Below are 26,481 nucleotides of genomic sequence, written 5' to 3' on the forward strand. Positions count from 1 at the left end.
TCATTCAACAGATTGCCGATAGATGCTGCTGTGGAAAGCGCCATTTTGAGACCAAATTTTTATTTTTTTTTAAGAATAAATGTATATAAGCAAACTAGCTGAAGAGCCCGGCGCTGCCCGGGCATAGTAACTAACTGTGGTTAGTTCTAACAAATTATAATTATCCTCCATCCCATAGTCCCGTGCCCATATACCCATAATACATATCCTCCATCCCATAGTCCCGTGCCCATATACCCATCATACATATCCTCCATCCCGTAGTCCCATGCCCATATACCCATCATACATATCCACCATCCCATAGGCCCAGGGTCGGACTGGGGTGTGTAGGGCCCACCAAGGGAATTAATTTTAGGGGCCCACCTACAGTAATGTACAACTCAACATTTAGGCTTTGAGACCGCGGAATTACACCATGGGTTCTTTTGCCGTATATCCCACGCCAAATCTGCATCATTTCAGCATCCTAATTCTACTAAAAGCTGCACCGTTGTTCATATGCTGCAGATCTTTCCGCACTACGATTCATTTAATCCTTTAGGGCCGCAGGCCTGTTTTCACCTTAATGCCCAGGCCATTTTTTGCAAATCTGACCTGTGTTACTTTGAAGTTAAAAAGTGACCCCATTTTGGAATCTACACCCCCAAGGATTGACGTAGGGGGTATAGTGATCACTTTGTCCCAACAAGAGTTCCATGGTAGATGCTACACAGCCCAGCCAATCGCAGCGTTCGTATCTGCAGGGGGGGCTAAAATTCGCCCGGACCAGCCAGGTAGCGTTGCTGCCTGCCGGTCTTAGCGGCGAAAGCCTCCCGGTACCCGTGCGATTAGCTGCCCCAATAGGCAGCACAGGTCCCCAATAGGCAGCATTGGTCCCTATAGGCAGCACAGGTTCCCAATAGGCAGCACAGCTCCCCAATAGGCAGCACAGGTCCCCGAAAGACAGCACAGGTCCCCAATAGGTAGCACACGTCCCCAATAGGCAGCACAGGTCCCCAATAGGCAGCATTGATCCCTATAGGCAGCACAGGTTCCCAATAGGCAGCACAACTCCCCAATAGGCAGCACAGGTCCCCAAAAGGCAGCACAGGTCCCCAATAGGTAGCACACATCCCCAATAGGCAGCACAGGTCCCCAATAGGCAGCATTGGTCCCCAATAGGCAGCAAAGGTCCCCAATAGGCAGCACAGGTCCCCAATAGGCAGCACAGGTCCCCAATAGGCAGCATTGTTCCCAGTAGGCAGCATTGGTCCCCAATAGGCAGCATTGGTCCCAAATAGGGAGCACAGGTCCCCAATAGGCAGCACAGGTCCCAATAGGCAGCATAGGTCCCCAATAGGCAGCATTGTTCCCTATAGGCAGCATTGGTCCCCAATAGGCAGCACAGGTCCCCAATAGACAGCACAGGTCCCTATAGGCAGCACAGGTCCCCAATAGGCAGCACAGGTCCCCAATAGACAGGCACAGGTCCCTAATAGGCAGCATTGTTCCCTAATAGGCAGGCACAGGTCCCCAATAGGCAGGCACAGGTCCCTAATAGGCAGGCACAGGTCCCCAATAGGCAGGCACAGGTCCCTAGTAGGCAGCACAGGTCCCTAATAGGCAGCACAGGTCCCCAATAGGCAGGCACAGGTCCCTAGTAGGCAGCACAGGTCCCCAATACGCAACACATACAGACAGTAACTCACTGACCCGGCGTTGGCCTGTGTACCAGATACACAGGCGACAGGCTACGACGCGTCTGACTCTAAAGAAGAAGACTGTCACTGTAATCCCGCGGCCGCGGTTGAGGCCTCCTGGATGGCCAGGCCCCGCACCGCCCGTCCTGCTCCTCCGGGTGTGCGCAAATCACCGGTCCGTCACGCTGCCTGGGCTCAGCTCACATTGACTTGACAAGTCTGGGCAGTGGCGGTGACTCCTCCAGCGAGCTCCAGTTACCCGCCAATGCCGCACTGCGCGCAGGAATCAGTGGGCGGGGGCCTCCGGGGTGTGCTGTGCTCTGTCCAGTAGTCAGAGACAGAGCAGAGAATGACCCGACGTATCAATGCGCGGTATCCGGCGCGGCGGGCGGGACTAGGAAGCAGAGCAAGAGTCCTCCTCTGCTCCTGCTCCTTGCCGGCTGCACTGCAGGAACATCAAAGTACCGGATCGCGGCTGTGAATCTCCCTGGTTCGGGAAACTGGCTGCTTTTTTAACAACCGGTTCCACCGAACCGGGGAGAACCCGCTGAATCCCACCCCTGGGCAGGGCCGGCTCCAGGTTTTTGAGGGCCCCGGGCGAAAAAGTCTCAGTTGGCCCCCCCTTAACACATACCACGACTCATGCCATGTGACATCCATGGTGACGGCCAAAAACGGACTTCTCTCTGTGTGGATCACACGGACACGCATGTGATCCACACGGACACTCGCTCTGTGGCAAAACACGTTCATGTGATGGAGGCTACTGATTAGTAGTGTACGCATGAAAGAAAGAAGAGAGGGGAAATAAAGAGCAGAGAAAGAAAGCGAGAATGGAAGGAAGAACAGAGAAAGATACAGAGAGAGAAAGAAAGAAAGAACATAGAAAGAACGAACAGAGAAAGAAAGAAAGAAAGAAAATAAAGAACAGAGAGAAAGAAAGGAAGAACAGAGAGAGAAAGAAAAGAACAGAGAGAAAGAAAGAGGGTAAAGAAAGAAAGAACAGATAGAGAAAGAAAGAGGGGAAAGAAAGAACAGAGAGAAAGAAGAAAGAAAGAAAAAGAACAAAGAGAAAGAAAGAGTGGACAGAAAAAAAGAACAGAGAGAGAAAGAAAGAAAGAAAGAGAAAGAAAGAGGGGAATAAAGAACAGAGAGGGAGAGAAAAAATGGGAAAGAAAGAACGGAGAGAAAAAAAGAGTTGACAGAAAAAAAGAACAGGGAGAGAGAGAAAAAGAAGGAGGGGAAAGAAAGAACAGAGAGGTAGAGAGAAAAAGAAAGAGGGGAAAGAACAGAGAGGAAGAGGGGAAAGAAAGAACAGAGAGAGAGAAAGAAAGAGAGGAAAGAGAGAACAGACAGAGAGAAAGAACAGAGACAGAAAGAAAGAAAGAAAGAGAACAGAGAGCGAAAGAACAGAGAGAGAGAAAAGAAAGATTAGAGAGAAAGAACAGAGAGAGAAAGAAACAGAGAAAGAAAAATTCTATAAAGATACTATAGCAGCCCAGCTCCCATTGTAGTGCCTACCTGAGCCTCCTGGTGCAGGACATATCATGATCCGCTCACATGGCCGACATCCCCGATTCCAAGGCGATCTCGCTGTCCGCTGTCAGAGGAGGACACGGTGATGGATCTGAAGCATTCCCTGAAGTGCCTCCATGGTTCCGTCACAATCTCCTACTGAAATGACCTAATTTCTGGTCAGCTTCCAGCACGTCACTTCCGGTAGAATGTTACGTGCAAGTTTTAAATTGCTCCTTGGGGCTCTGCTGTGTACTCCTGTGTCCCGCGGGGAAAGTAAGCTCCCGGCTGGGGCAGTCTCTCTCTCAAAATCGGGACTGTCTCACTGGATCCGGGACAGTTGGGACTCGGGAGGTATAAATGCTCCCCACCATACACCTTGTACACGCACGGCTCTGCTTTGCATGCCTCATACACACACGGCTCCGCTCTGTACACCTTGTACACACGCAGCTTCACTCCGTACACCCCCGGCTCTGCTCCGCTCCATAAACACACGGCTCAGCTCCGTACACACAGGGCTCCATTCCGTACATCTCGTACACACATGGCTCTGCTCCATACACCTCGTACACACACGGCTTCGCTCCGTACACCTCGTACACACACGGCTCTGCTCCGTACACCTCGTACACACACGGCTCTGCTCCGTACACCTCGTACACACACGGCTCTGCTCCGTACAACTTGTAAACCCCTCCTGACCCCACACAAGTACACACACGGCTCTGCTACATCCACCTTGTAAAACCCCTCTCTGACCCCACACAAGTACACACACGGCTCTGCTACATCCACCTTGTAAACTGTTGTGAGTTCATTTTCCCCTTCACTACTGAGGCCCGAGGAACTCCCTCTTCTGGTAAAGAAAGGTAGTGAGCCTGATTATCAAACACCTGAGTCTGATGATGATGACTGGCTGAGTGGAGTTACTGACTGGATATAAGGCTGCCGACGCCCTTCTGCCCTGCGGGTGATTTCTCTGTGGGATCCTTGGAGACCAGTCTGAATTCCTGCTCCTCTAAAGCTAAGTTTTCTGCTCGGCTTTTTGCATTTGTGCTTAGACTTTGTTTTGCTTTGTTTTTCTGGATTTCTGCCATTCCCTGCTGGGGTGTGCTGAATTCCTTTAGCTCTGAAAATACCTGAGTGCTGATTTAGTTTTTGAAGCCTAGCTGCTTCAGGGTCTTTTTCATATCAGCTTGTTGGCTTATGTCTTTGATAGGGTTTTGGCAGATTGCAGACAGCAACCTTCCTTTCCTGTTCTGTTTAGCTAGCTTGGGCCCCATCGTTTGCACAGCCTATCTTTCTATCTGTGTGAGTGTTTTTTCATCTTGCTTCACCGTCATTATTAGAGTTGAGCGACTTTTGGTTTTTTAGGGTCGCGTTTCGTTTCGTGAAACCCGACTTTTCCAAATGTCGGGTCGAGCAAGATCGTCCGATTATAGGGAAAAGTCGGGGTCGTCCCGAAACACGAAACCCAATGTAAGTCAATGGGGAATAAAAGTCGGCAGTGAGAGGAGGACAGGAAACACACCAACAGTGCCCATTTGAATGCCAAAAGCATCAATTCTTCTTACTTAAGCTTGTCAACCTTAATTAACTTCATAATACAAGTTACGCACTGAAAAATGGGGGTTATTTGGCTACAGACTGTGGGGGGGGAGGGCTGGCTCCAGGTTTTCATGTGCCCTGGGCGAAAGAGCGCCCCTTTAACACATACCACAACTCATCATGCTCCGATACGGCAGAGAAATAGCGGTATAGTACAATGAAAAATACCTCACTTTTTACATCTCATGACGAGGCCCATCTATTTCTCCATACAGAATCATTGGTCCCATATAATGTTTGAAACAGTATATGATGAGCTCCACATAATGCTACAGTATATGTTGGTCCCCATGGATGAAGCTCTACTGTCTTATGGGCCCAAATAATGCTCCAAACATAATGGGCCCCATTTCTAATGCTCTAGTGTATAATGGGCCCTGTAAATGCTGCTCCAGTGTCTGATGTCCACCTTTGGAATGTTCCAGTGTATGGTGGGCCCCATCTATCATTCTCAGACGGTGTTAGGCCCAGTATGGATTGCATGTGATTGCACAAAGGTTAGAGAGGGTACCGTATCCCCAGATAACATGTATGGATAGCGTACACATTCAAAATATATGTCTCAGGAGGCAGGCTCAGACGGTGTTAGGCCCAGTATGGATTGCACGTGATTGCACAAAGGTTAGAAAGGGTACCGTATCCCCAGATAACATGTATGGATAGCGTACACATTCAAAATATATGTCTCAGGAGGCAGGCTCAGACGGTGTTAGGCCCAGTATAGATTTCACGTGAATGCACAAAGGTTAGAAAGGGTACCGTATCCCCAGATAACATGTATGGATAGCGTACACATTCAAAATATATGTCTCAGGAGGCAGGCTCAGACGGTGTTAGGCCCAGTATAGATTGCACGTGAATGCACAAAGGTTAGAAAGGGTACCGTATCCCCAGATAACATGTATGGATAGCGTACACATTCAAAATATATGTCTCAGGAGGCAGGCTGAGACGGTGTTAGGCCCAGTATGGATTGCACGTGATTGCACAAAGGTTAGAAAGGGTACCGTATCCCCAGATAACATGTATGGATAGCGTACACATTCAAAATATATGTCTCAGGAGGCAGGCTCAGACGGTGTTAGGCCCAGTATGGATTGCACGTGATTGCACAAAGGTTAGAAAGGGTCCCTTTTCCCCGGATAACATGTATGGATAGCGTACACATTCAAAATATATGTCTATACATCAAGAGGCAGGCTCAGACGGTGTTAGGCCCAGTATGGATTGCACGTGATTGCACAAAGGTTAGAAAGGGTACCGTATCCCCAGATAACATGTATGGATAGCGTACACATTCAAAATATATGTCTCAGGAGGCAGGCTCAGACGGTGTTAGGCCCAGTATGGATTGCACGTGATTGCACAAAGGTTAGAAAGGGTATCGTATCCCCAGATAACATGTATGGATAGCGTACACATTCAAAATATATGTCTCAGGAGGCAGGCTCAGACGGTGTTAGGCCCAGTATGGATTGCACGTGATTGCACAAAGGTTAGAAAGGGTACCGTATCCCCAGATAACATGTATGGATAGCGTACACATTCAAAATATATGTCTCAGGAGGCAGGCTCAGACGGTGTTAGGCCCAGTATGGATTGCACGTGATTGCACAAAGGTTAGAAAGGGTACCGTATCCCCAGATAACATGTATGGATAGCGTACACATTCAAAATATATGTCTCAGGAGGCAGGCTCAGACGGTGTTAGGCCAAGTATGGATTGCACGTGATTGCACAAAGGTTAGAAAGGGTACCGTATCCCCAGATAACATGTATGGATAGCGTACACATTCAAAATATATGTCTCAGGAGGCAGGCTCAGACGGTGTTAGGCCCAGTATGGATTGCACGTGATTGCACAAAGGTTAGAAAGGGTACCGTATCCCCAGATAACATGTATGGATAGCGTACACATTCAAAATATATGTCTCAGGAGGCAGGCTCAGACGGTGTTAGGCCCAGTATGGATTGCACGTGATTGCACAAAGGTTAGAAAGGGTACCGTATCCCCAGATAACATGTATGGATAGCGTACACATTCAAAATATATGTCTCAGGAGGCAGGCTCAGACGGTGTTAGGCCCAGTATGGATTGCACGTGATTGCACAAAGGTTAGAAAGGGTACCGTATCCCCAGATAACATGTATGGATAGCGTACACATTCAAAATATATGTCTCAGGAGGCAGGCTCAGACGGTGTTAGGCCCAGTATGGATTGCACGTGATTGCACAAAGGTTAGAAAGGGTACCGTATCCCCAGATAACATGTATGGATAGCGTACACATTCAAAATATATGTCTCAGGAGGCAGGCTGAGACGGTGTTAGGCCCAGTATGGATTGCACGTGATTGCACAAAGGTTAGAAAGGGTCCCTTTTCCCCGGATAACATGTATGGATAGCGTACACATTCAAAATATATGTCTATACATCAGGAGGCAGGCTCAGACAGTGTTAGGCCCAGTATGGATTGCACGTGATTGCACAAAGGTTAGAAAGGGTACCGTATCCCCAGATAACATGTATGGATAGCGTACACATTCAAAATATATGTCTCAGGAGGCAGGCTCAGACGGTGTTAGGCCCAGTATAGATTGCACGTGATTGCACAAAGGTTAGAAAGGGTACTGTATCCCCAGATAACATGTATGGATAGCGTACACATTCAAAATATATGTCTCAGGAGGCAGGCTCAGACGGTGTTAGGCCCAGTATGGATTGCACGTGATTGCACAAAGGTTAGAAAGGGTACCGTATCCCCAGATAACATGTATGGATAGCGTACACATTCAAAATATATGTCTCAGGAGGCAGGCTGAGACGGTGTTAGGCCCAGTGTGGATTGCACGTGATTGCACAAAGGTTAGAAAGGGTACCGTATCCCTGGATAACATGTATGTATAGCGTACACATTCAAAATATATGTCTCAGGAGGCAGGCTCAGACGGTGTTAGGCCCAGTATGGATTGCACGTGATTGCACAAAGGTTAGAAAGGGTACCGTATCCCCGGATAACATGTATGGATAGCGTACACATTCAAAATATATGTCTCAGGAGGCAGGCTCAGATGGTGTTAGGCCCAGTATGGATTGCACGTGATTGCACAAAGGTTAGAAAGGGTACCGTATCCCCAGATAACATGTATGGATAGCATACACATTCAAAATATATGTCTCAGGAGGCAGGCTCAGACGGTGTTAGGCCCAGTATGGATTGCACGTGATTGCACAAAGGTTAGAAAGGGTACCGTATCCCCAGATAACATGTATGGATAGTGTACACATTCAAAATATATGTCTCAGGAGGCAGGCTGAGACGGTGTTAGGCCCAGTATGGATTGCACGTGATTGCACAAAGGTTAGAAAGGGTACCGTATCCCCAGATAACATGTATGGATAGCGTACACATTCAAAATATATGTCTATACATCAGGAGGCAGGCTCAGACGGTGTCAGGCACAGTATGGATTTGACGGCCCAGATTACACAGCGGAGGAGCAGGGAGAGGTAAAGATTGCAAATGCTGGGGCCCTGCCCAAGCAAGGGGGGCCCACTCGTGGGCGTCGGTACTGGCACTGGGCCCCTCATAGTACAGCGGTGTGTCTGACGGCGGGTGTGCACCACCACCGTCAGAGACACTTGATTGCACTATGAGGGACCCTGTGCCAGTGCCCGCCCCCAAGAGTCGGCCTACCCACCTGTCCAGGGCAACGGCACTCGCACGGTGTCGTGCGCTAGGTGGTGACCCCGGCCATGGGGGGGGAGGCAGCACAGTTAGGGAGTTTTAGAAAGTGGCATATGTTGATGTTGGACATTCAGCTGATGCAAAAGGCGAAATAGGTGAAGTACCAGGAAGAGGTGGACCAAAGCAAGCCATTTTTCTGTCACCCTATGTGTCATCAGGGGAAGGTGGGACAAAATCCTTGGAAACCCATGCGTGGTTCATTTTAATGAAGGTTAGATCATCCACATTTTGGGTTGACAGACGGGTCCTTTTTTCTGTCAGGATTGATCCAGCTGCACTGAAGACTCTTTCCGATAGCACACTTGCAGCTGGGCAAGCGAGCTCCTGTAAGGCATATTGGGCCAATTCAGGCCAGGTGTCCAGTTTAGCGGCCCAATAGTCAAAGGGGAATGACCTGTGTGGGAGAACATCGATATGGGAGGAAAAGTAGTTTGTAACCATAGTTGACAACTGCTGTCTCCTGTCACTTTCCATCGATGCAGTATTACCAGTTGTGTGAGCGGTATTTGAAAAATCAGTCCACAACATTGTCATGAAACCCCTGTCTCCAACGCCACTTCTGCTGTGTGCACCACGAACACCTCTGCCAAGCTGCCCCCGGCCCGTACGGCTCGTGTGAGAACCATCACCGCTGCTGTGTGCTGGGAATGCCTCAAGCAACCGATTTACCAGAGTTGCTTGTTTATTAGCCAATATTAGGTCATGGTTCTCCTGTGGCATGATGTTTTGTAATTTGCCTTTATAGCGTGGATCCAGGATGCTGGCCAACCAGTAGTCGTCATCGTTCATCATTTTGGCAATGCGGGGGTCCCTTTTTAGGATCCGCAAGGCATAATCTGACATGTGGGCCAATGTTCCCGGTGTCAATGATGCACTGCGAGTGCTGGGTGGAGGAGCACTTTCTGGCAAATCCACATCCCTCCAGTCACGCACAAACCCTGTACCAGACCTTGCCACGCCAACATTTTCACTTGCCCCACGAGATGCATCCTCCTCCCCTAAGTAATCATCCCCATCATCATCCTCCTCCTCCTCTTCTTCCTCCACCTCGTCCAGGAGAGGTCCCTGAGCAGACAATGGTTGAATGTCATCAAGGATTCCCTCCTCCTCTTCCTCCTCATCAACATTGGCTGCAGACGCCTGCTCCTTAAGGTGCGTCAAAGTTTGCATGAGCAGACGCATAAGTGGGATGCTCATGCTTAGGATGGCGTCGTCTGCGCTTACCAGCCGTGTGCATTCCTCAAAACACTGAAGGACTTTACAGAGGTCTTTCAGCTTCGACCACTGCACACCTGTCAACTCCATGTCTGCTCTCAAAGTGCCTGGCCGTGTATCCTCCCACAAATGCATTATGGCCTGCCTCTGCTCGCACAGCCGCTCCACCATGTGCAGGGTGGAGTTCCACCTTGTTGCAATGTCGATAATGAGGCGGTGGTTGGGAAGGTGGAGCAATCGCTGCAGCTTCTGCATACGAACGGAGTGTACAGGCGACCGGCGGATGTGCGCGCACAGTCTTCGCACCTTCTGGAGCAGGGCTGTTAACTCCGGATAATTTTTGAGGAAGCACTGCACCACCAGGTTCAAGGTGTGAGCCAAGCAAGGTATGTGGCTGAGTTTTGAAAGGGCTATGGCTGCCACAAAATTACGGCCGTTATCACTAACTACCTTGCCTGCCTCAAGATGTACACTGCCCAGCCATGACTCAGTTTGTCGCTTCAAGTACTCTGCCAGCACCACATCATCTGCAACACAGCCTGCTGACGCTTTCCACTAGCTGCTCGATAGGGGGACACATCGTGTGCAACAGTGGCAGCTGCAGATGGAATGCTCGTACGACTGCGCTCTGTGGACGAGCTTTCGCTTCTGGAGGAGGAGGAGGGTCGAACGCCTACAGCCAACTGTTTCCTATACCGTGGGCTAGGCAGCACTGTCCCACCACCGCTGTCCCCTGTGGACCCTGCATCCACCACATTAACCCAGTGCGCAGTGATGGACACGTAACGGCCCTGGCCATGCCGACTGGACCATGCATCAGTTGTGAGGTGCACCTTTCCGCTCACTGACTGCTTGAGTGCATGGACAATGCGGTCTTTCACATGATGGTGGAGGGCTGGGATGGCTTTGCGAGAGAAGTGGCGACTGGGTAGGTCATAGCGTGGTACTGCATAGGCCATGAGTTCGCGGAAAGCTGTGCTTTCCACCAACCGAAAGGGCATCATCTCAAACGAGATTAGTTTGGCAATGTGGGCGTTCAAACCCAGTGTACGCGGATGAGAGACTGAATACTTTCTTGACCTACTCATAGTGTCTGGGAGGGTGAGCTGGACTTGAGAGCTGCATATGGTGGAAGTAGCGGTGGACAGGGCGGACTGAGAGAGGGTTGATGATGGTGATGGAGTTGGTGTTCTTTCTGATGGCCTAGAATCAGTCTTTCGTTGATATAACAGTGGGATTCCCTGACTGCTGTGGTCTTGCAACGACACCTCAACATTTGCTGCTGTGCTAACCGGTGGGCTTACAGAGGGGGAAACAATGTAGCGTTGCTGACTACCTTCGTTGTGATCAGTTGCACATGTGGCACTTGAGGTTTGGTGTTGTGTCCACGCTTGCAAGTGCATGCTGGTTAAATGTCTAAGCATGCAACTGGTATTCAAATTTTTCAGATTTTTCCCTCGGCTAAAGGTCTTTGCGCACTTCTTACAGATAACCTTGGCCTGATCATGAGGATTTTGGTCAAAAAAGTGCCACACTGCACTCTTCCTACTTTGGCAGACATTTTGCGGCCTAGCACGCTGTGATCTTTTGACCCTCTGGACAAGCTGTCCAGCAACTCTTTTGATGTTTGGAACCTGTCTTTGGAGTGCTCCGGGCCTGCCAGATAACAGCTGTTGCGATGTCGATGTCTGCTGTGGATGCTCCTCATCTGAGCTATTGGAAGCAGCACCCTCTTCCCCCAATGGATGCCAATCTGGGTCAACAACTGGGTCATCCATCACCTCCTCTTCTATGTCATGTGCACCTTCCTCTGTGTCACCGTGTATGGTGGTATAGCGTGCGGGAAGGGGCACCTGAGTCTCATCAGGGTCAGAATCTGGCTCTGTACACTGCGAGGACAATGTAGTGCTCTGAGTGAATGTACCAGCAGAATCATCCATCAGCGGCTGTGCATCAGTGCACTCCATGTCAGATTCATCTTGGCCTGGGTAATTCACCATTTCACTTGATAATCCAGGCATGGTATGTGAAAACAGCTCCATGGAGTAATCAGTAGTATGGCCTGCGTCATCCTTCAATCTTGGTTGGGGTGAAGGACACAAGGAAAGGTGTGGTTCATGAACATGAGCCTCCAATGACGACTCAGTGCTTTTACTTTTTACAACTGAAGAAGAGGAGGCGATAGAGCTGGAGGCTGAGTCAGCAATGTAAGACAAAACTTTTTCCTGATGCTCTGGCTTTAAAAGCGGTTTGCCAACTCCTAGAAAACTAAGCGTTCGAGGCCTTATGTAGCCAGACGATGACGCAGGGTCAGCACCTCCTGCATTCGGTCCTATTTTGCTCTTGCCACTACCATCAGATCCACCACCAACACCATCATTACCAGCTGCCAACCCCCGCCCAATTCCATGGCCTCTTCCACCAGCCTTCCTCATTTTTGGTAGAAATGTAGACAAAATCCAACAAACTATATAGTAATGTAAAACAAGGTACAAGGTGTCTATAGGACAGGGGAGATTTTGAATTTCTGCAGACACTTGTGGACACTGGACACTTTTGGATTGTGTGAGGCCCACTGATATCTGAGCGCTATGTGACAGGCTCGATGGCACAGCTGTGACCAAAGTGACTAGAGGATAAGGGAGATTTTGAATCTCTGCACACACTTTTGGACACTGGACACTTTTGGATTGTGTGAGGCCCACTGATATCTGAGCGCTATGTGACAGGCTCGATGGCACAGCTGTGACCAAAGTGACTAGAGGATAAGGGAGATTTTGAATCTCTGCACACACTTTTGGACACTGGATGGACACTTTTGGATTGTGTGAGGCCCACTGATATCTGAGCGCTATGTGACAGGCTCGATGGCACAGCTGTGACCAAAGTGACTAGAGGATAAGGGAGATTTTGAATCTCTGCACACACTTTTGGACACTGGATGGACACTTTTGGATTGTGTGAGGCCCACTGATATCTGAGCGCTATGTGACAGGCTCGATGGCACAGCTGTGACCAAAGTGACTAGAGGATAAGGGAGATTTTGAATCTCTGCACACACTTTTGGACACTGGATGGACACTTTTGGATTGTGTGAGGCCCACTGATATCTGAGCGCTATGTGACAGGCTCGATGGCACAGCTGTGACCAAAGTGACTAGAGGATAAGGGAGATTTTGAATCTCTGCACACACTTTTGGACACTGGACACTTTTGGATTGTGTGAGGCCCAGTGATATCTGAGCGCTATGTGACAGGCTCGATGGCACAGCTGTGACCAAAGTGACTAGAGGATAAGGGAGATTTTGAATCTCTGCACACACTTTTGGACACTGGACACTTTTGGATTGTGTGAGGCCCAATGAATATCTGAGCGCTATGTGACAGGCTCGATGGCACAGCTGTGACAAAAGTGACTAGAGGATAAGGGAGATTGGATTGCTTTTAAAAAAGCAGTTTGCGGAGCAGTGGGTAAACAGCAATGCAGGAATGTCAGGAAGCCTTAGAAGGCAGCCCAACAACCAACACCACTGATACACCACTATATAGCCTCCCCTTGCACTGCACACACAGTGACTGGTGTGTTGAGCAGGCCAAATTGCTAGCAGCAGAAGCAGTTTTTTTTTCTTCTCAGCAGGACAAAACAAAAAAAATTGGGATTGCTTTTAAAAAAGCAGTTTGCGGAGCAGTGGGTAAACAGCAATGCAGGAATGTCAGGAAGCCTTAGAAGGCAGCCCAACAACCAACACCACTGATACACCACTATATAGCCTCCCCTTGCACTGCACACACAGTGACTGGTGTGTTGTGCAGGCCAAATCGCTAGCAGCAGAAGCAGTTTTTTTGTCTTCTTCCCTGCCTAACGCTCTCCCTACAGAATCAGCAGCAACCTCTCCCTATACTAAGATCGGCAGAAGTAAGATGGCGGTCGGCGTGCACGCCCTTTTATACCCCCTGTGACGCCCACCAAAGCAAGCCAATCACTTGCATGCCCTTCTGAAAGATGGTGGTGACCCGTGCCTATGTCATCACGTTGCCCACAGTGTCCGTGGATCCTGATTGGCTGAAAAAGAGCGCAAAACAAACTTTTGAAACGCGACTTTGGCGCGTAAGTCGCCGACCTCGTGGCCGACCTCATCCTAGGGTCGGGTTTCGTTTCATGAAACCCGACTTTGCCAAAAGTCGGCGACTTTTGAATTTTTTCGACCCGTTTCGCTCAACTCTAGTCATTATATGTTGGGGGCTGCCTTTTACTTTGGGGTCTGCTCTGGGGCAGTTTAGATTTCCTTTTCTGTCTTTAGGCTATTTAGCGCTCCGGCTGTGATCGAGGGGTCTAGGGCATCGTAGGAACCCCCCACGGCTACTGCTAGTTGTGTTGATAGGTTCAGGGGTCTGCAATCTGATAGTTGCCAACTTCTCTGGTTTTCTGGACGTAGCTTCTATTTTTGTGTCTGCCTCCTATGGTGACTCAATCATAACAGAATCACCCGCCATACCGCAGATCCTAGGGTACTCAATAGCAGGAAAGAATTGTATAAAAAAAAAAAAAAGTGTGTTTATTTTTTCCTCTATATCTCTGAGGCCGTAGGGGGAATTTTTTTTTCTCTCAATGGAGATAAATCAATTGTCTGATCGTGTGGAGCAGCTCGCTGCGGAAGTGCGGGGAATTTCCGCCTACCTTGCTCATTCACATGCTGCTGAACCAAAGATTCCTACACCTGATGTATTTTTTGGGGATCGGTCTAAATTTTTGAATTTCAAAAATAATTGTAAATTATTTTTTGCCTTGAAGCCTAACTCGTCAGGGAGCTCCGCGCAGCAGGTTAAAATTGTCATCTCTTTGCTGCGTGGCGATCCCCAGGATTGGGCGTTTTCTTTGAAACCAGATGATCCTATTCTGACTAATGGGAACGCATTTTTTCAGGCCTTGGGGTTGTTGTATGACGAACCTAATGCCATTGATCAGGCTGAAAAGACCCTGCTGGCATTGAACCAGGGTCGAGATTCTGCAGAATTGTACTGTCAAAAATTCCGAAAGTGGGCGGTCCTTACTACCTGGAATGATAATGCCTTGGCTGCTCTCTTTCGGAAGGGGTTGTCAGAAGCCGTAAAAGATACTATGGTGGGATTTCCTGTTCCCTCTGGTCTTGACGATTCTATGTCATTAATCATTCAGGTTGATCGGCGTTTGCGCGAACGCAAAGCTGCACAAGAGGTGTTGCCACCTGTTGAACAAATGTCTGAACCTATGCAATGTGATAGAGTTTTTTCCAGAGAGCAGCGTCAGGAGTTCAGAAGGCGTAATAAGTTGTGTTTTTTCTGTGGAGATGCCTCGCATATTATTTCTGTCTGTCCTAAACGAGAGAAACGCTTTGCACACACGTTTTCTGTTGGTGGTGTTCAACCTAAGTTTCTTCTGGCTATTACTCTGATCTGCTCCCTGTCCACATTTTCCGCCAAGGCTTTTGTGGATTCGGGAGCAGCCCTAAACCTAATGGACTTGGATTTTGCTAAACGTTGTGGATTTCCGATGACACCTCTGCAGACGCCTATCCCTTTGAGGGGGATTGATGCTACTCCTTTGGCTAAAAATAAACCTCAGTTTTGGACCCAGGTGGTAATGCGGGTCGCCCCAGACCATCAAGAAAATTGCAGATTTTTTTTGTTGCTAATCTGCATGATACTATTGTTCTGGGGTTTCCCTGGTTACAAATTCATAATCCAGTTTTGGATTGGAAATCTGTGTCTGTGGTGAGTTGGGGTTGTCGGTGTGCCTTTAGTGAGGCTCCGGTGTTTTCCCCCTCTCCTCAGTCGCATGATGTTCCTGATTATTTGGCGGACTTTTATGATGTATTTAGTGAGAATGAGTCTGCGTCTCTACCTCCTCATAGGAGTTTTGACTGTGCAATTGAACTGAGCCCGGGGTGTAAATTTCCCAAGGGTCGGCTCTTCAATTTATCTGTACCCGAGCACGAGGCTATGCGATCCTATATTAAGGAGGCGTTGGAGAAGGGTCATATTAGACCATCCTCGTCACCCTTAGGTGCCGTTTTTTTTTTTGTAGCCAAAAAGAATGGATCATTAAGACCTTGTATTGATTATCGTGCCCTCAACAAAATTACTGTTAAATATCAGTATCCGTTACCCCTGATTTCTGATCTATTCTCCAGAGTTAAAGGTGCTTGCTGGTTTACCAAGCTTTACCTCAGGGGGGCGTATAATCTTATTCGCATTAAGCATGGGGATGAATGGAAGACGGCGTTTAATACTCCGGAGGGACATTTTGAGTACCTGGTGATGCCTTTTGGGCTCACTAATGCCCCTTCTGTCTTCCAGTGCTTCATGAACGATATTTTCCGAGATTTTGTCGATACATTTTTGATTATCTATCTGGATGATATTTTGATCTTCTCCAAGGATTGGGATTCTCATGTGGAACATATTCGGACTGTGTTCCGGATCTTGAGGGAGAATTCCCTGTATGTCAAAGGATCTACATGCCTTTTTGGAGTACAGAGGATTTCTTTTTTGGGATTTATTTTGTCCCCGTCAACTATTGAAATGGACCCGGCCAAGGTACAGGCCATTTACGATTGGGTTCAGCCCACTTCTTTGAAGGCCCTCCAGAAGTTTTTGGGTTTTGCTAATTTTTATCGGAAATTTATAGCAAAATTTTCTAGTATTGCCAAGCCATTGACTGATTTGACTAAGAAGGGTGCTGATTTGTTAAATTGGTCTCCGGAGGCTGTTTCTTCCTTTCAGGAGCTGAAGCGAAGATTCACCTCCGCCCCGGTTTTGCGGCAACCTGATGTCTCACTTCCGTTCCAGGTAGAGGTGGATGCTTCTGAGATTGGTGCAGGAGCTGTTTTGTCCCAAAAGGATCCTGTAACATCTAAAATGAATCCCTGTGCTTTCTTTTCCCGAAAGTTCTCTCCATCTGAACGTAACTATGATGTGGGGAATCGGGAACTGTTGGCCATGAAATGGGCATTTGAGGAGTGGAGACATTGGTTGGAGGGAGCTAAGTATCAAGTCGTGGTCCTCACTGACCACAAGAATTTGATTTACCTAGAGTCGGCTAAGCTCTTGAACCCTTGACAGGCTAGGTGGGCCTTGTTTTTTACACGTTTTGATTTTGTGGTTTCTTTTCTTCCTGGAACTAAGAATGTCAAGGCAGACGCCCTCTCTAGGAGCTTCTTTGCTGATTCTCCTGTGGTGACCAAGCCTGCTACCATCTTAGGCGAAGGGGTAGTTCTTTCTGCCATCTCGCCCGATTTGAGACGTGCTCTGGAAGAGTTCCAGGAGGACAAACCTGAGCGTTGTCCCAGTGGAAAGTTGTATGTTCCTGACCAGTGGAAGAAGAGAGTGATGTCTGAAGTTCATTGCTCTGCTTTGCCTGGTCATCCCGGTATTTTTGGTACTAGAGATCTGGTGAGTCGGTCTTTTTTGTGGCCCTCCTTGTTTCGTGATGTCAGGAATTTTGTGCAGTCCTGTGGGACGTGCTCCCGGTCTAAATCGTGTTCTCGCTCTAGTGGGTTGTTGATGCCTTTGCCTGTCCCCAATAGGCCATGGACCCATATTTCAATGGATTTCATCTCTGATATGCCTGTCTCTCAAAGGATGACTGTTATTTGGGTGATTTGTGATAGGTTCTCTAAGATGGTTCATCTTGTACCACTCCCTAAGTTGCCGTCTTCCTCTGAGTTGGTGCCCCTGTTTTTACAACAGGTGGTTCGCTTGCACGGGATTCCTGAGAACATTGTATCTGACAGAGGAGTCCAGTTTGTGTCTAGATTTTGGAGAACTTTCTGTTCCAAGCTGCGAATTCAGTTGTCCTTCTCCTCTGCTTTTCACCCTCAGACCAATGGGCAGACAGAGAGAACAAACCAGACCTTGGAGTCATAGTTGAGATGTTTTATTTCTGCTGATCAGGATGATTGGGTTTCATTTTTGCCCTTGGCCGAATTTGCTTTAAATAATAGAGCTAGTTCTGCCACTTTGATGTCACCTTTTTTTTGTAACTTTGGGTTTCATCCTCGATTTTCTTCAGGGCAGGTGGAGCCCTCTGCCTGCCCAGGTGTTGACACTGTGGTGGAGAGAATGCACCAGATCTGGGACCAAGTGGTGGATAAGTTATCTCTCTCCCAGGAAAAGGCCCAGCGGTTTTCCAACCGACATAGGACCATTGGTCCCCAGTTTAAGGTTGGTGATATGGTGTGGTTATCATCAAAAAATATTGCTATGAAGGTGGCTTCTCCTAAATTTAAGCCTAGATTTATTGGACCTTACAAGATTTTGGAGATTATTAATCCGGTCTCTTTTCATTTGGCTCTTCCTGTCACATTTAAAATCCATAATGTGTTCCATAAATCTTTGTTGAAGAGGTTTGTTGAACCTGTTGTTCCGGGGGTGGCACCTCCAGACCCTGTATTGGTTGAAGGTAACATGGAATATGAGGTAGAGAAAGTACTGGATTCCCGTCTGGCTAGACGGAGACTCCAGTATTTGGCTAAGTGGAAGGGTTATGGTCAGGAGGATAATTCCTGGGTCTCTGCCTCTGATATTCATGCCAAAAGATTGGTGAGTGCCTTTCATCGGGCTCACCCTGATCGCCCTGGTGGCGTGGTTGAGGGTTCGGTGACCCCTCCTCAAGGGGGAGGTACTGTTGTGAGTTCATTTTCCCCTTCACTACTGAGGCCCGAGGAACTCCCTCTTCTGGTAAAGAAAGGTAGTGAGCCTGATTATCAAACACCTGAGCCTAATGATGATGACTGGCTGAGTGGAGTTACTGACTGGATATAAGGCTGCCGACACCCTTCTGCCCTGCGGGTAATTTCTCTGTGGGATCCTTGGAGACCAGTCTGTATTCCTGCTCCTCTAAAGCTAAGTTTTCTGCTCGGCTTTTTGCATTTGTGCTTAGACTTTGTTTTGCTTTGTTTTTCTGGATTTCTGCCATTCCCTGCTGGGGTGTGCTGAATTCCTTTAGCTCTGTCTTCTGAAAATACCTGAGTGCTGATTTAGTTTTTGAAGCCTAGCTGCTTCAGGGTCTTTTTCATATCAGCTTGTTGGCTTATGTCTTTGATAGGGTTTTGGCAGATTGCAGACAGCAACCTTCCTTTCCTGTTCTGTTTAGCTAGCTTGGGCCCCATCGTTTGCTCAGCCTATCTTTCTATCTGTGTGAGTGTTTTTCATCTTGCTTCACCATCATTATATGTTGGGGGCTGCCTTTTACTTTGGGGTCTGCTCTGGGGCAGTTTAGATTTCCTTTTCTGTCTTTAGGCTATTTAGCGCTCCGGCTGTGATCGAGGGGTCTAGGGCATCATAGGAACCCCCCACGGCTACTGCTAGTTGTGTTGATAGGTTCAGGGGTCTGCAATCTGATAGTTGCCAACTTCTCTGGTTTTCTGGACGTAGCTTCTATTTTTGTGTCTGCCTCCTACGGTGACTCTATCATAACAGTAAACCCCTCCTGACCCCACACAAGTACACACACGTCTCTGCTACATCCACCTTGTTAAACCCCTCCCTGACCCCACACAAGTACACACACGGCTCTGCTACATCCACCGTGTTAAACCCCTCCCTGACCCCACACAAGTACACACATGGCTCTGCTACATCCACCTTGTAAAACCCCTCCCTGACCCCACACAAGTACATACACGGCTCTGCTACATCCACCTTGTAAACCCCTCCTGACCCCACACAAGTACACACACGGCTCTGCTACATCCACCTTGTAAAACCCCTCCTGACCCCACACAAGTACACTCACGGCTCTGCTACATCCACCTTGTAAAACCCCTCCTGACCCCACACAAGTACACACACGGCTCTGCTACATCCACCTTGTAAAACCCCTCCCTGACCCCACACAAGTACACACACGGCTCTGCTACATCCACCTTGTAAACCCCTCCTGACCCCACACAAGTACACACACGGCTCTGCTACATCCACCTTGTTAAACCCCTCCCTGACCCCACACAAGTACTCACACGGCTCTGCTACATTCACCTTGTTAAACCCCTCCCTGACCCCACACAAGTACACACACGGCTCTGCTACATCCACCTTGTAAAACCCCTCCTGACCCCACACAAGTACACACACGGCTCTGCTACATCCACCTTGTTAAACCCCTCCCTGACCCCACACAAGTACACACACGGCACTGCTACATCCACCTTGTAAACCCCTCCTGACCCCACACAAAGTACACACACGGCTCTGCTACATCCACCTTGTAAACCCCTCCTGACCCCACACAAAGTACACACACGGCTTTGCTACATCCACCTTGTAAACCCCTCCTGACCCCACACAAGTACACACACGGCTCTGCTACATCCACCTTGTAAAACCCCTCCTGACCCCACACAAGTACACACACGGCTCTACTACATCCACCTTGTTAAACCCCTCCCTGACCCCACACAAGTACACACACGGCTCTGCTACATCCACCTTGTTAAACCCCTCCCTGACCCCACTGTCCCACACATAAACGTTACCTCATCCATCCAGACCAGCACCATAATGACAAGCGACCAGCACAGCACAGCAGAGTCCTGCAGCCGCCCTGATCATGTGACCCGACTCCTCCCCTCCTGTGACCTCATCACAGGTCCTGTGCTGACACCGCACACAAGATTACAGCCGAAGGAAGCGATGATCATTGCTGGCTGTAAGGGGCTGTGTCACTGCATGGGTCCCTCGCGGAGGGCGCAGGATGGGGTCAGTACATGGGGGGCGTGGCAGCGGCCGGCGGGTATCCCAGACAGCGTGAGTGGGCCCTCCCATCTCGCCAGGGCCCCGGCACTTGCCCGGGTGCGCCGGCCCTGCCCCTGGGTACGAGCGACCAGTGAGTGACAGTGACATTCGGGGGCGGGGCCCACCGAGGGATCCAACGGTACCTCGGTGGGCCAGTCCGAGCCTGCATAGGCCCGTGCCCATATACTCATCATACATATCCTCCATCCCATAGTAGAGTGCCCATATACCCATCATACATATCCTCCATCCCATAGTAGAGTGCCTATATACCCATCACACATCCTCCATCCCATAGTCCTGTGCCCATATACCCATCATACATATCCGCCATCCCATAGTCCCGTGCCCATATACCCATCATACAAATCCACCGTCCCATAAGGCCGTGCCCATATACCCATCATACATATCCTCCATCCCATAGTCCCATGCCCATATACCCATCATACTTATCCTCCATCCCATAGTCCCATGCCCATATACCCATCATACATATTCGCCATCCCATAGTCAAGTGCCCATACACCCATCACACATCCTTCATCTCAAATTCCCATGCCCATATACCCATCATACATCCTCCATCCCATAGTCCTGTGCCCATATACCCATCATACATATCCGCCATCCTATAGTCCCGTGCCCATATACCCGTCATACATATTCTCCATCCCATAGTCCAGTGCCCATATACCCATCACACATCCTCCATCCCATAGTCAACCATTATGACATCATAATGAGCGGCAGGGCTTGCAACCTATGATGAATCAGCGTCGCCATAGCAACCATTATGACATCATAATGAGGGGCGGGGCTTGATACACACACACTTTTTCCCCATTATGTAGATAGGGGCAAAATTGTTTGGTGAATTGGAACGCGCAGAGTTAAAATTTCGCCTCACAACATAGCCTATGACGCTCTCGGGGTCCAGACGTGTGACTGTGCCAAATTTTGTGGCTGTAGCTGCGACGGTGCGGATGCCAATCCCGGACATACACACACACACACATACATACATACATACATACATACATACACACTTTGAGCTTCATATATTAGATAAAATTGTTTAATGCACATTATACATGGGATCATGCTGCAACACAGGCATCTGCCTACTGAAAGTGATTTTTATTTTCTTTCACTATATATATATATATATACACTCACTGGCCACTTTATTAGGTACACCATGCTAGTAACGGGTTGGACCCCCTTTTGCCTTCAGAACTGCCTCAATTCTTCGTGGCAGAGATTCAACAAGGTGCTGGAAGCATTCCTCAGAGATTTTGGACCATATTGACATGATGGCATCACACAGTTGGCGCAGATTTGTCGGCTGCACATCCCTGATGCGAATCTCCCGTTCCACCACATCCCAAAGATGCTCTATTGGATTGAGATCTGGTGACTGAGGAGGCCATTTGAGTACAGTGAACTCATTGTCATGTTCAAGAAACCAATCTGAGATGATTCGAGCTTTATGACATGGCGCATTATCCTGCTGAAAGTAGCCATCAGATGCCTGTTCTTAGCTGAGAGGAGTGGTACCCAGTGTGGTCTTCTGCTGCTGTAGCCCATCTGCCTCAAAGTTCGACGCACTGTGCGTTCAGAGATGCTCTTCTGCCTACCTTGGTTGTAACGGGTGGCAATTTGAGTCACTGTTGCCTTTCTATCAGCTCGAACCAGTATGCCCATTCTCCTCTGACCTCTGGCATCAACAAGGCATTTCTGGCCACAGAACTGCCGCTCACTGGATTTTTTTTCTTTTTCGGACCATTCTCTGTAAACCCTAGAGATGGTTGTGCGTGAAAATCCCAGTAGATCAGCAGTTTCTGAAATACTCAGACCAGCCCTTCTGGCACCAACAATCATGCCACGTTCAAAGGCACTCAAATCACCTTTCTTCCCCATACTGATGCTCGGTTTGAACTGCAGGAGATTGTCTTGACCATGTCTACATGCCTAAATGCACTGAGTTGCCGCCATGTGATTGGCTGATTAGAAATTAAGTCTTAACACACAATTGGACAGGTGTACCTAATAAAGTGGCCAGTGAGTGTATATATATATATATATATATATATACAGTATATAAAATAGAGGGCAGGTCGCTGAGGCTGCCAACCTGACGGTGTCTGTTAATTACTGTGTACAATCCTGCTGACAGGTTCCCTTTAAACAGTGTAAGGACTACTGTGGAGTTCATTATACTGTGTATATAAGAGCTGTTGGGGCATTATACTGTGTAGAGGGATGATGTGGGCCTAACATACTGTGTATAAGGGAGCTGTGGGCTTATCATACTGTGCATAGGGGAGGTGTACATATGGGGACTCAGTGGACATTATTAAATATTAAGTAAGCACTTAAGTATTATTGATAGGCCGGGGTCACACTAGAGAGAAATACGGATGAGTGAGAGGCGTAAAACCAAGCATTGCACACGGACCAATGATACTCTATGGGGTAGCTCCCATCAGCCGTATATTTCTTGCGCGTATTTTACGGTCCGTGCCAATCGCAGCATGCTGCGATTGTCAGCGTACTACACCCGTAGTATGCCAATGCAAGCCTATGGGTGCGCAAAAAAAATGCATTACACATGGACCAGATGTGTGACTTGCGAGAAATACACACCTGGTGTCCTTTAGAAAAGCTGGCAATTCAGTGCACGATACAGTAAAATCACACTGACAGGTTTAATAAAGAAACAAAAGAATAGTTATATACACATAGAATACATATATATATACATGTCATTGAGACACACATATATATATATATATTTATATTTCATAGAGTTCTACATAGCAGAATAGCCGCAAAATCAATTGCTGGCTTTTGTAAAATCATTCCCCAACCCGACATGAAATGGCACATGGTTTACATACAGTAAACCATTTCATTTCATGTATTTTTTTTACGTGTCTTTCACTAGTAATTGGATGAGGGTTTATGTGTAAAATTTGGGAGGTGTAGGTGTTAATTTAAGGGGTTAATTCGTTGTAAAAAATTGCGTGGGCTCCCTCGGTAATTTGTCAACTAGAGAGGTAAAGCAGGTGAGTGAGGGCAGATTTTAATAGCCATGAGAGGGACCATTGTTTTTGCCCCTCCCCAGCTACAAAAATCTGCCCCCAGACCCCCCAGAAATGGCGCATCTATAAGATGCTCCTTTTCTGGCTCTTATTCTCTCTATTCCCATTGCCCTGTAGCAGTGACGAATGGGTTAATAACAAAGGATTAATGTCACCATTCGATTGTAAGGTGACATTAAGCCGATTAATAATGGAGAGGTGTCAATAAGACACTGATCCATTATTAACCCCCAGACTATGAAAGGGTTAAAAACCACACACAGACACACAGACATTAATTCAAAAGTCTTTTAATGAAATTAAGACAAGATTTTGACAAATTTTTATTACTGTGCTATTTCAAAATTAAACCATGATCTGAAAAAAAAGCCCCATAAAAAATCAACAATATCCTTACCGCTCCGCCGTTCAGTCATGTCCCACGCTGTAATCCTTCACAAGGGGTTAAATAGTATGCAATGAGGCCTCACTGGCTGCCCTGAGATGAACTAATTACCATGGGAAAGTTTCTGCATTTTTTCCCACGCTCATTAGTTCATCTCCAGGCAGCCAGTGAGGCTGCACAGAGCTGAATTAATTAATTCTGCAGTTAATGGGTTAATAACAAAGGATTAATGTCACCATTCGATTGTAAGGTGACATTAAGCCGATTAATAATGGAGAGGTGTCAATAAGACACTGATCCATTATTAACCCCCAGACTATGAAAGGGTTAAAAACCACACACAGACATTAATTCAAAAGTCTTTTAATGAAATTAAGACAAGAGTTTGACAAATTTTTATTACTGTGCTATTTCAAAATTAAACCATGATCTGAAAAAAAAGCCCCATAAAAAATCAACAATATCCTTACCGCTCCGCCGTTCAGTCATGTCCCACGCTGTAATCCTTCACAAGGGGTTAAATAGTATGCAATGAGGCCTCACTGGCTGCCCTGAGATTAACTAATTACCATGGGAAAGTTTCTGCATTTTTTCCCACGCTCATTAGTTCATCTCCAGGCAGCCAGTGAGGCTGCACAGAGCTGAATTAATTAATTCTGCAGTAGTTTACAGTGGGGCTGGTCGCATTAGCACCGGTCCTCATTGTAAATTGTGACAACCCAATTGAAGCTAATCATTTTGTAGAATAGACTATTATGGATTAATCTTTTAGGCTACTTTCACGCAGCAATATTTTGTAACAGTATTTACAAGACATAATCAGGAGTGGGTCCAAAACACACAAGAGATAACAGTAATTCTGCTATACCGTTTCTCTGTTTATTTCACTACTAATTTGGCTTAAAATATTAAAACAAAATACCGTTGTATGAAAATGGTTAAAGATGCTAAAAGATAGTACCGTAAATTATAAACGTATTGCTTCTTTTATTAATACAGGAATTATATAGCTGTGATATGTGTATGCACTCTTTTTCCTTAGGCAATACATTTTAACAAGTGGACACATTTTTATTTTGTTTTCCAATTTCTTCTTGCCTGCATGATGGGGTAAGTAGGCAGAGATATGTTGCAGTAATGGATAAATATACTTGATTTCACTAAACTAAATACTAAACAATAGTTTGCTGGCTTCAAATATGCAGGCTAATTCGTTAGTGAACCCACACTGACGGTAATTATATTGCAAGTATAAGTATCCACATGTATAACACTCATTGATCACCCTGGTTAACAGGATGGTTTATATTGTCAGTAATTATAGTATTATATATAGTATGTGCTTGTTTTTAGTTTACACTTGCTACAGTTGTGCTCAAAAGTTTACATACCCTGGCAGAATTTTTGCTTTCTTGGCCTTTTTTCAGAGAGTATGAATGATAACGCCACAACTTTTTCTCCATTCATGGTTAGTGGTTGGGTGAAGTCATTTATTGTCAAACTACTGTGTTTTCTCTTTTTAAATCATAATGGCAACCCAAAACATCAAAATGACACTGATCAAAAGTTCACATACCCTGGTGTTTTTGGCCTGATAACTTGCACAGAAGTTGAAACAAATGGGTTTGAATGGCTACTAAAGGTTACATCCTCACCTGTGACCTGTATGCTTGTGATCAGTGTGTGTGCATAAAAGCTGAGTGAGTTTATGGGATCCAGACAGACTCTTGCATCTTTCATCCAGTCACTGACGTTTCTTGACTGTGAATCATTGGGAAAACAAAAGAATTGTCAACGGATCTACGGGAAAAGTTATTTGAACTGTATAAAACAGGAAAGAGATACAAAAAGACATCCAAGGAATTGATAATGCCAGTCAGCAACATTCAAGCTGTGATTATCAAATGTAAAATGAGGGGCTCTGTAAAAACAAAACCATGATCAGGTAGATCAACAAAACTTTCATCCACAACTGCCAGGAAAATTGCTTGGAATGCAAAGAAAAACCCACAAATATCATCAGCTGAATTACTGGACTCTCTGAAAATTAGTGGTGTTTCAAGATGCATAATAAGGAGGCACTTGAAGAAAAATGGGCTGCTTGGTTGAGTCGCCTGTAGAAAGCCATTACTGTGCAAATGCCACAAGGGATCTCTCCTACAATACGTAAAACAGCACAGAGACAAGCCTCAAAACTTCTGGAACAAGGTAATTTGGAGTAATGAGACCAAAATTGAATTTTTTAGCCACAACCATAAACGTTACATTTGGAGAGAGATCAACAAGGCCTATGATGAAAGGAACGCTATTCCTACTGTAAAGCATGGAGGTGGATCGCTAATGTTTTGGGGATATGTGAGCCACAAAGGCATAAGATACTTGGTCAAAGCTGAAGGAAATATTAATGCAGGATGATATCAGCAAATACTGGAAGGAAATTTGAAA

At 47.1% G+C, this 26,481-nt stretch overlaps 1 protein-coding gene across 4 annotated transcripts in view; it reads left to right on the plus strand.

Moving 5' to 3' along the window:
* Window positions 1-26,481, plus strand: part of SLC35D2 (solute carrier family 35 member D2) — a 207,241-nt gene that overhangs the window by 125,243 nt on the left and 55,517 nt on the right. For 3 of the 4 annotated variants that reach the window (XM_073545946.1, XM_073545947.1, XM_073545950.1), the window contains one exon: window positions 25,079-25,146. The exons of the other annotated variant lie outside the window; for it this stretch is intronic. In XM_073545946.1, coding sequence (XP_073402047.1) covers window positions 25,079-25,146 — 68 coding nt within the window. The remainder of the gene's footprint in view (window positions 1-25,078; window positions 25,147-26,481) is intronic. 4 annotated transcript variants of the gene reach the window in all.

Source organism: Dendrobates tinctorius, unplaced genomic scaffold (genome assembly GCF_039654945.1).
Source record: "Dendrobates tinctorius isolate UK_male_01 unplaced genomic scaffold, ASM3965494v1 ptg000144l, whole genome shotgun sequence".
In the NCBI taxonomy this organism is placed as follows: domain Eukaryota; kingdom Metazoa; phylum Chordata; class Amphibia; order Anura; family Dendrobatidae; genus Dendrobates; species Dendrobates tinctorius.